The sequence below is a fragment of the Manis javanica genome, chromosome 12 (genome assembly GCF_040802235.1).
Source record: "Manis javanica isolate MJ-LG chromosome 12, MJ_LKY, whole genome shotgun sequence".
Lineage (NCBI taxonomy): Eukaryota > Metazoa > Chordata > Mammalia > Pholidota > Manidae > Manis > Manis javanica.
Genome location: NC_133167.1, coordinates 33,665,262 through 33,676,406, shown reverse-complemented (window position 1 = coordinate 33,676,406; position 11,145 = coordinate 33,665,262). Strand labels below are relative to the sequence as shown.

The following is an 11,145-nucleotide window of genomic DNA, read 5'->3' as shown; positions in this document are numbered from 1 at the left end:
CAGCTTTCAGCAGTCTTTCCATGCCTATATTACAGAGGGATTTCTCCCTTGCTTTCTCCTCCTCAGTAGAGCCTGATGTTACTCGTTACTGGTGCTTGGCTTGGGCTGGGGCAAGAGGGGTCTCCATATTCCTGGTCCAGCCTGGGTCTTAGGCAGGTCCTGTGTACCTGAGCCTTGGAGGTGGGGCCTTCCCAGTATTTTCTGCCCCTCTTACCCATTGCTGCCAAATCCTGCCTTGTATGTGTGGTTGTCTTGAATGAGAGAGGGTCCCCTAGCAGTAGCCAACTTCTCTTTTTTTCAGCTCAGGACACTAAGCTCCAGTGTTTCCTGCTGCTCCCTTAGGGATGGGGAGTTTGTACTTCTACCTCTCCCCGGAAGCAGCAGTCGTTGCCATAGCCCTGTTGGTGATAGCATTTTCTGCCCTCCCCCAGTGGCTTAAGGTTTTAATGTGAGACAAAAGTTCCATATTACGTAGGGTTCCATGATTGTCCCCCAATGTTAGAACTATCATTTCCTAAGATTCCTCTTATCTTGGTAACTGTACTCGAGGGGGTGAGGATTTAATAATATGGGTAACTGTTGAACCACTGTGTTGTATATTTGAAACCAACAAAAGATTGTACATCAATACTTTAATAAAAAAAATTATCTCCTGAAAAATATTTATTGCTATAGTATAGAGAGGAATGTGGTGTTTCAATTTAGCTACTTTTCAGATATTTATTAAGAATATGAATAAATATTACATGAATCACACTTTAAATATTTAATACATTAATCTAATATACTGCTTCCTGCTCTTTTTTCTATCAGATACAGGTGCAAAAAACACATTTGTCACTCAAAAATCTACCTGTTTCTTTCACCCACTTTTCATAGTGTTATCAAAAATTAAATTGAAATGAATGTGATTAGGAAAAAAAGCCATTGTGCCAGGGGCAAGTGCACACCTCACATCGGGATGTGGGTCTCTGCTGTTTCTCTGGAGACTGCAGGGTTAGACAAGGTGGGAGTTCAAGTAATAAGTGTATTTGTAAAAATCATCCACCTGCAGAATCCCTTACAAGGAGATTTCTGAACTTTCTAAAACCCATATATGGGTGTGTACATGGTGCCAGCGATTGGCAGTCAGTTGGTTAAACCTTACTGAGGCTAAGGAAAGTGTAGTGAGTCCTACTCAGACCTTTAGAGAAAATGAGGCTTAGCTATTTTTAGAGGATGATTTCTGTCACAGTTTAGTTCTCTGAAGTACCTCAACAGAAACCAGAATTAGAAAGGAGGAAATGAACTTTGGTTCTAGTAAATGTTTAGCATGAAATATTGAATCACATTAGTGGGTTTCCATTAATTGAAGAGAGCTTATTCTGACAACAAGGACAGTGTAACATATTTTAGGCTACAAGTTTTATATCAATTATCAATACTGAGGCCACCCAAGGTATCTTTTTTCCAGTTTTATTGAGATAATTGACATATATTGTTTTAGGTGTACATGATCTGATAGTTGTACATATTGCACATTGATCATCACAATAAGTTTAATCAACATCCATCACCTTGCAGTTACAAAATTACTTTTCTTGTGATAAGACCTTTTAAGATCTAAATCTTAGCAACTTTCAAATATACCTTACAGTATTAACTTTTTTCACCATTGCTGTACATTAAATCCCTAGAACTCATTTATCTTATAACCGGAAGGTTGCACCTTTTGACACCTTTACCCATTTTGTCCCGCCTCCGCCACCCCTTCCTCTGGCAACTCTGTTCTCTGCACCTGTTTTTTAAAACAAGCTAATTTTAAGGGATTTTATATTGGCGAGGTTTTACATTCTCTTCATATCAAAATATGGTGCTTATGAGTTTAGACGTACAAGACATTGTTATTTAGGCAACCAAATTGCCAGTTTGCTACTGCTTATTACAAACAAAAGGAAAAATGAACTGACTTTTATTTATACAAAGTGTTGCCTAAGGTCCTTCCTCTTCACGGGCTGTCACTCATGGGAGCTCTGAGAACTGAACTCTAAAAATCCGCAGGTTACCCCAGCCGAGCAGTGCAGGCAAAATTCACAGGGAAGTGACCACCTCCCGGCCACCCCCCCAACTCCCCCGCCTCCAGCCACCACCTACCCCACCACCCAGAGGGGACAGGCGCACCTGCCACCGGGAAAGACAGGTCCCGCCCAGAAGCCGAGCGCGCGCTAGCGGGGGCGGCACGCGGCCCCGGCCGGGCTTCCTCTGGGGGCGCGGGGGCGGGGCCTCCGCCTTTGTCGTGCGCGGCCCTTGCCGCCCCTCGGCTTCCTCCCGGCCTTCCGCCATTTCTGCTTCCGTCGGCCTATCCCGTCCCCGGGGGCCCGGACCGCGGCCCGACGGTGCGGAGCTGAGCCGCGGGCGGCATGTGGCCGCCCCTGGGGCCATGGTGGCTGTTGCTCTGGCTGCCGCCCTTGGCCACACTGCCCGCAGGCGCGACGCGCCAGGAGGAAGAGGTGGTGGCCGCGTTGTCAGGTAACCGTGGGCACGGCCGGCGGGCGCGCGCACGCACTCGAGGCCCCCCGGCTCCCGGGCTACGTCGCTTCTCCGTGGCCGCCGAGGCGCCTACCCTGCGCGGGGCGGCAGGGCCCGGGCAGCCGGTGGGCGTTCCCCTGCCCCGCGTCAGGCTCACCCCGCCGGCGCGACCTGCAACCAGGGCGGGCCCAACCTCCCTTACACCCTTGGGCTCCCCTGGTCCCTAAAGTTCGAAGTCTGGCCCAGTTCCCCGGTTTTACAGAAGCTCGGGGATGTTTGATGTTTTACAAGATCGCACAGCTAAGTCACCTGGCACGAGTAACCCTAGTCTCCCAACTTTCATCAGTGAACTTTTGTATAGTATATCGATTTATGTTGAAAACCTTCATATTTCTTTATCTAGCTTTTCCTTTGGATTCAAGAGCTTTGATTTTAGAGTTAGACCAAAATTTCCCCATCCCTGTGACCTTGAGTGAGCCAGGCTGCTGGTCACATATAAAACCCGGATAGTAATATCTCACAGGATTATTGTGTTGTTTAACATGTGCCCCATGCCTGGTAACATAGGAAACAAGGAATCGTGGCTTTTAGTGTTACTATGGGCCATCTGTGGAGTGCTTACAAAATCCTGGCACAGAAGGGCATGTAGGAAATTCTAACTACAGAACTACTAATTTCCTATGAGCCTGACATTTCTATTTCATTTTTTCCCCCCCATACAATCCTTTAAAACATATCCTTTAATCTTTGCCCACCAACTTCTCTTCCTCTTAATGGCCACCTCTGGTTACAAGGGGGGCAACCAGATATGGTGTATAGCTGTCACAGCCCCCACCTTCAGTAAAATCAGGGTTCTTTGTCTAAGGATGAAGGCAATTACCAGGATTCTGCCAGAGCTGCCAACTCATGGAAATCTTGCAGTGAGTTGTACCTTGGAGAACTGTTCTATAACATTTTTCAGTGAACAGACATTTGTTGAGTGTTGACGTTGTGCTGGGCAGTGTTGAAAGTGCTTTAATTGCATTATCTTATTTAATACCCACACTAATCCTTGTAGAGGTAAGTAGCACTTACGTACCTTTTACAGCTGAGGAAACAAAAACTTAGTATAGTAGTGAGAAATACAACCAACATACACTGATGAAAAAATAAATCAGAGATCTAAGAAGGATCTAAGTTTTTGTGTGTGGCAGCAGCCAGAAATTTTAAGTAGCTCTGGACCAGAACCTCAGGTTGGAGTTCAGTCATTACATTCAGCCACCCACTTATAGAATTACCTTGGTCCAGGCGAAATAATCTTTATGGACCAATTTCTCATCAGTAAAATGAAGATGTTCTATTGCTGAGTGTTTTCCAGTATTTTCCTCACCTTTTTATTTGCCTGAATGAACCCGATGTTTTTCAAGTTTTTGTGTTACCACACTGAATGTTAACAGTGCTAACTTTTCTATTTTGTTAATCAGAGGCAGTTGACATAGCATGGGCAGGTTGCTGTCTGGCTGATAGGAAGAGAAACTTTAAGTCGAGAGTCACTCATAGGTTTCAACTAGTGGGTGAGGTCCCTAGAAACCATGTGTTGTCCTAAGATGAGGTTCAAGCTACTGCAGTGAATTCCCAGGCCTGAACTGTAGCAATAGGCTGTTTGAAACCATAGCTTTCCAATTCATCTGTGGAGAACAAAATAGTTAAAATCAGACCTGAATGTGCATTAGCCTGCGCTACTTTCAGTTTTATTCTCTCTGCATGTTTCTTGGAAAAATTAAATAACAATATTTGTATTCAAGTTAGGTTAAAAAAACAAAACTAGTTTAAGTTACCTGTGTAGCTTTGATGTTACACACTAACTCTTCTGAAAATGTGAATTTACAAAATAATACCAAGAAAAATCCTTTCTCCCTTTGAACTCTCAGGAGTTAAAGTTTGTTGGTTTGGGATTTTGTTTTTCTTAATCCTCTCCACTTACTTGTCCCAAAAGAAAAGCAGTTACAGGCCAAGAGGAGAAAATGACAGTCTAATTTAAAAAGTGATGTTATTATCCTGTTATAGTTTCATCTGAAGATATTTTTTTCCCATATGAGGGCCATGTAAGGTTAAATTTTCAGAAGGAACATTGCTAAAATATTACCTGACCTTTTCTGAAGTCTTGATGAATATTTTTACTTTATGTATGACTAAACACTTAAATATATCCTTATCCATTTAGGAAAACTAATAAATGACATAAGTACTACAAAGGAGTAATTTTAAATTTATTAGTTAAAGGAGGTGATACACAGCTGTCCCTTTTTTATATATGTTAGATTAATTCAACCTAAAATTAGATTAATTGAATACAAATTGAGTGGCATTTAAAATGAACCTAAGGGATCTCATTGGTTAAGGTAACCCTGACTCAAATGCTTTGGTAATGTAAATAATTGTGCTTTGTCTTAGTGGTTTGTGTATAACTGTCCAGACATACACTCTTCTCCAGAAGTCAGGTTTATTGCAGGATCAAAAGAAGCTGCTGAGGACTGCAGGTGTTCAGGAAGGCAATGTTTATTTCATGGCTCCATGCTGCAGCCTTGCTGGGGGCGCCCATGGTTGGTCCCTTAGGTACTCCTAACTGTTTGGAGATGAGGCAGACCAGGGGTAGCCCACGCTTGCAGCTCTTTCTCCTGATCTGAATCAGGTTTTAGGAAGTGAATACCTAAGTTATGGGGCATCCTCCAGAGTGGAGACATATTTCAGTCTCAAATGGAAACAGTAGTTCCCCTGGTAAATATTCTCTTCTGACCAAATGAATGATTATATTATTATTACGTTTTTATGAATCCCTAGAAATTCCCTTTCATTTTCTGGATTGCATTATAAGGGGATTTTGTTGATACTGTTGTGACATGTTTGGGTTTGCTTACATCTCCCACCAGGAAGGTCTATCCTAGCAGAATGGACCAGCAAGGACTGTGGCTGCGTGAATAAATGACATTTGCAGACATTCAGGCAGCTTCACAGACTTCAGTGTCAGGGCTTGAACAGGTGATGGAATTCAGATAAGCAGCCAAGCTGGCTACATTTCCTGTTTCCCACCCTCAGGTGGAGTTCAGCAAAAACTGAACAATGAAATGTCTCTAGAATAAGATTGCTTAAGGGGGGAGATGCCTAGGAAAGATATAACCTTTATAAACAATCTAAGATTAAAAGATCTGGTTCTGACTAGGAAGGCAGTAGGCCAGCAGCGATAACAATTTTTATTGTCACACATCACTGTCTTAACACCTAGTCCGACCAGCCCATGGCTTAAGCTTCACGTGAACTCACTTGGAACTAGGCTTGTGGTTTCTTGTGGTTGTAAATTTCTTGTTTCTTAGACATTTAGGAATTCTTGTGTGGGTTGATTGAAATGCGTCCACCTCAGGAGAGGTGATAACAATGTGGGCAGCCAGAGGATACCATGAAATGCTGACGCCTTGTCTTCAGTGTCTCATGTATTGTGGAAATTCAGCATCAACTTCATCTCAAAAGCCAGAGGCCATTCTGGAGAATTCCAGGGAGAGACACTTTGCAGCATGCTTTGGCAGTGTTTCTGTGGTACCAGTAGTCAGGGCCTACCTCCATCTGTACTTCCCTTCATCTGGTTGAAGACGGAGGAGAAACCGAGGGCAAGTTCCTCCCTTCTCACGGGGAGGCTCCTTACACAGAACACGCTGCGGTGGCATATATGACCGAAACAAAAACAAGCTTATTGCCAGCTCTTGTTTGTACCCTTCCTTCTCTATCTGGGGAGGAGAAAGAAGAGGGCCACTAGCCCAGGGGAGAGATTAAGGGTTATAGCTCTCAACCCTCTAGTTAAAGGTACAGATGATAGACTAGGGGAAGGGGAAGGTGAGCCTGTGGGTTCTGTAGGTGGGATGGCAGTGGCACAGGCTGGATAGGGTGGCCTGTTACATCAAGTTGCTTCAAGAGGGCCAGCCTGCACCTCCTTTTACAGTACTGGCCAGGCTCTCACAAAGATTGGTCAGGCTGTCAATGATATAGCGACACATGCCCAAACAGCCCACTAATCCTCTGGAATTATTACACATGCACAAAAGGCAAATGTGTAAGTGCTAGAGATACAGTAATGACTGTGCTATGTCCCTAATAAATGACTTAAGTACTACAAAGGAGTAATTTTAAATTTATTAAAGGTGATACACAGCTGTCCCTTTTTTATGTAAGATATGTAGTCCTAAAATTAGATTAATTGAATATAAATTGAGTGGCATTTAAAATGAACCTAAGGGATCTCATTGGTTAAGGTAACCCTGACTCGAATCCTTTGGTAATTTAAATAATTGTGCTTTGACTTAGCAGTTTGTGTACAACTGTCCAGAAATACACTCTTCTCCAGAAGTCAGGTTTATTGCAGGATCTTCACGGAGAGACAGAGTAGAAGCTAATAAATACATAATGTAATATGAAGAAAAAGTAAAGCAGAATGAGGAGAAAGTGGGTGAAAGGGGTTAGAGAAGGCCTTCCTGAGAAGGTGACGTGTGAGCAAACACATAAATTACCAGAGAAGCAAGATTTTGGGGAAGTGGGTTGTGGGTGGAGAAATAGCAAGCAGGTAGGAAAACTCGAGGCAGGGGTGGCTCCACATGAGAGGGCTGGAGCAGCTAAGCAAGAGAAAGTGGAAGAGAGAAGGTCAGAGGTTCCTGGGTCCTTGAAAGGGAGGGTGATTTTGTTATGGGTGCGATGAGAAGTCATTGGAGGGTTTTGAGCAGGTAATGATGTTTTTAAAAGATCTGTGTGCTGATTAGAGAATAGGTTATAGGGGAGGATCATAGGGGCAATTCTGGAAGCAGGGAGACTTACTTAGAAGGCTGTTACAGTAATCCAAGTGCAAGGAGACTGGGCAACAGTGAGGCATTTACTCCTAAATTCTAACTCTTGCACTGTACTTAAGTTGCGTTATCTTGCTCTTAAGAGTTACAGATAGCAAATGATTTAGGAGATAGTCTAAGGACCAAATAGAAAAATACCTCATTTGAGGGTGCATTTGTTTGCAAAACTCATGCCCCGTAAGGTGGTAAAAGAATATTCCCTCAGAGCATTAACCAGAGGGTAGTTCACTGTTCTTACCGGAATCGATTCAGCCCTCAAAGTAATGGGGCCACTAGGAAAGGAGATGCGGGGAGGAGCACTAGGGCCACGCATAAGAAGAGCTCCTAGCTTTGAGCACACACGCGGTATTAGGAGTAACTATGAAGAAAGAACTGGCTGGAAGTTAATGTTCTTAGAGTGGTCTGGGGTGCTGGGGACCTTAGATCTCCTGCTCATCAGCTGCCTGTTGGAATGCACTTGCTTTCCAATGACAGGAATTCTATTATTGAGGACCTCCAATACAAAGTCTCCAACTCTAGCTGTCCGGTTTAACCTAGCTCCTGCCCAGAGATGCCACAGGCTCTGAGGAGGCAGAACGTGGGATACAGAAAGGCGAGCCCACAGGCCTCCTAATCCCACCCACTCACTAGCTGAGGGCTTTTAGTATGTTTTAGTATGTTCTCAGTGCAGTGCTCAGGCTCTTCCAGGCTGTACACTGCCTTCCTTGACATTATCCAGTCAGCTGCTGGGAGTTCCAGGAGTACCCTCTCCCTTCTGCAGCCCTTGGCCAGGAGTCATTTGCATCTCAGGTAGATCCAAGAATGCATCTCAGCTTTGGTTGCTTTATGTTTTGGTAGCACCGGTTCTGCATTCTCCTTTTGGTCTTGTGTATAAACAGGCCATACAGGAATGCATTTTTTAATTTTTAGTGTCCTATATTTAATGTAGTGCCTTTAGAGCTTCCTTTACTGCCATTTTGAGACTGAATCTTTCTTCCAGGGGAGGGCCAACCTGCACCTCCTTTTATGGTACTGGCTATAAAAATACTGAGATGTATTTGCATCTCAGATTCTCAAACTCTGAAAATGTGTTGGTGTATTTAAAAACATGCATCTCATAATGTGAAGAGTAAAGACTAAGTAATTTGACAGTGTCACAATGGAAGGTCCTGGATCCTCGTGTAATTTTCTGTTTTGTGTAGCTCTGTGGCTTTTATGCAATTGTATTTCTGGAGGTACTAGTCATTCACAGCGTTTTTCCCCCAAGTGAGTCTGCACTTTTCTCCAGTTTAACAGTAAGGATGTTTCTAGCCAGGGCAGGAACCTCTCTGAGCTTATTCAGGATTATTCCCTAAGTGGATAATAATTGTTGACTAATTTACTGATGACCCAATCCTTCCCCAATTTTGGTGTGGCGGGTTTTCTAGCTTCATTTCAAGTTCTTCTGGAGAAACAGATGACTACATATTCCTTAGAGGGGTCAGGGGCTGGGTATAAGGCCCATTTCTCTGTGTATCCATAAGCATTCCCTGTAACTTACCTATTGACACATGTGGTGGTGACACCCTATCCTGGATCCAGAAGAATTTGTTACTTTCATCTTACTTCATTTTAAATTCAAACATAGCAACAGCTGCAGAATAAAATGAATCCCATTACTTTATAATTTTCTTGTGGCAGTTACCACATTTACCCTCTGTAATACAGGACCCATCTCCTTCTCTGTATATTATATTGCGTTGTTTGTATATATATAAATATATATTATTGATATACATAACACATACATGCACATACATTAACACATACATATGTGTCTACATCCAGCCAAATTTCTCATGTGCTAATCCATCCTCACTTAGTTCTACCAAACAAAACCCAGTGTGCAAAATTGGACTCATCCCCCTTTCCCCACACAAGCTTATGTCTTCTCAGGGTGAAGGGCTCATTAGAACCCTCACATCATCATCTTGCTCTCCCTAATCTAATGAACCTCCAAAGTCTGTTGATTCCATTCTTAAGAGCTCTTTAATCTGTTCTTCCTCCCTATTACTTAGTTCATTTCTTGCTTAGATCACTTCAGTAGGCTCCTCAGTAGTCTTGCTTTCAGTCTTCTTCCATGCTGTAATTTCACATCACTTACTGTATTTTATTTCTAAAAATGACTGTATTTCTGTCATATCCTTATTGAACTGGTTATATTCTCTGTTTGTTCCTGCAGATTCATTCTCTGCCCTTCCCTCCCCTGCTCAGTTCCTGGAAGTTGACCTCTCTGATCCTGTTACCTGTACTTCTTTGCCCTCTGGCTTTGCACTGGGTTTGACCAATGAAGGGAACTGAAAGGAGTGCAGGAGCGAGGGGTTGATGTACCTATACCCTCACCCCACCACGCCACTGATGTCCTGGTAGAGATTGCATTCCATTAAACTGTTCTCCTTGCTCCAGTCTCTTCAGTAACATCAGCTCCTCCCTTTGCCATTTCAGGCCTAGGGGTATTAAAGGCAAGGCTTCCTATTGTTAGTGGTGCCTGGGAATTTCACAGTGCCTTATTGTTAGTACCGTTAACCCTGCCCACATCCGTACAGAAATCTTCAGCTAAATCCTTTTGGGTGTTAAGCTCGCCCACTGAGACTTTGATACCAAGCTAAAATTTTTCAGTGCTCTGATTTCAGGCTGAAGTCACACTTCTTAGTGTAGTAGTAACCACTGCTTGCTTCTCTAGCTGCAAGCACTGAAATGTCCTCTATACTCCATCCTGTGAATGACTGAAACACTTCCATGATTTACCTCATCTCCATGGTTCTGTACATATTGGCCACCCCTACCCCTGAATTCTGTCTCTTTGCCTCTGACTTACCCTTCAGTACTCCACTTACATTTCCTTTTTCTGAGAAACTGTCCTCAATTCTTGTCCTCTTCTTAAAGATTGAAGTGCCTATTCTCTATGCTCTTATAGTACCCTCCATATGTCACAAGAGTATTGGCCCTAGACAGTAATTTTTTGTCTGTCGCCCGCTAGGTTGGAAAGAGAGAAGGACTATAGTTGCCATTTAGAAGAATTTATTGGTCAGAGAGTGTAAAAATGGCTACCAATATCCCTGTGAATAAAAAATAAAAAAGAGAAGATTCTGGGAAACTAAATATTTAGGAAATATATTCCCTTTTCCATCTCTCAGTTCAACAGTGTAAAGCTCTGAAGGAGATGGATGTTATTGAAACTTCTGTGTCAAACTGTTACTGCTACAATCAAAATTCCCAAATGGAGTGGAAATACATGTGGTCAACTGTACAGGTAAGAACCTACACTTAAATCATGTCATTGGAACAAGGAATTAAAATGTACTATTTCAAGAATAGAAAGGAGCTTTTGTATGATGGAGAGCTGTATATCAATATGAAAAAAAAAAATTTGGATCACACACAGTGGTTCAAGGGGAGGGTATGTGTGTGGGGGATATTTAACTCTCCATTCTCTTCAGCAGCTTTTCTCCAAACCACTCACATCAACACAGTATCTAAGTGAGTACAGTGTGCTTGCTGTTCAAACACAGCCCAAGACAACACTCTCCTACTTTCCAAAATAATTGCTATCCCAAGCCTTCTGTATAGAAATCCTGGAGTTACTGCCAATCTTGCGTATGGCCGAGGTAATAGTTACTCTCAGTAGCATAGTACTTTCCTTCATTTAGCACTTAACAAGTATTTATTGAGCACTCCCTAAGTACCAGGAACTATTCTAGGCTTTTAGGGTACATCAGTAAACAAAACAGATCCCTGCTCCTGTGATGTTTAT

General features: G+C 42.9%; 1 protein-coding gene across 4 annotated transcripts in view; it reads left to right on the top strand.

The window, feature by feature from the left end:
* Positions 1-2,108: 2,108 nt before the first annotated feature.
* The window catches only part of NEMP2 (nuclear envelope integral membrane protein 2), a 32,157-nt gene continuing 23,120 nt past the window's right edge, over positions 2,109-11,145 (top strand). For 2 of the 4 annotated variants that reach the window (XR_012123615.1, XM_073218391.1), the window contains exons 1-2: positions 2,111-2,508; positions 10,529-10,644. Coding sequence is in view for 3 of the 4 variants with exons in the window: in XM_073218391.1 (XP_073074492.1) it covers positions 2,400-2,508; positions 10,529-10,644 (225 nt within the window). In the remaining variant the exon portion in view is untranslated. Of the gene's footprint in view, positions 2,509-10,528; positions 10,645-11,145 lie in introns of all 4 variants that reach the window. The other 2 variants (XM_073218392.1, XM_073218393.1) reach the window with 2 other exon arrangements.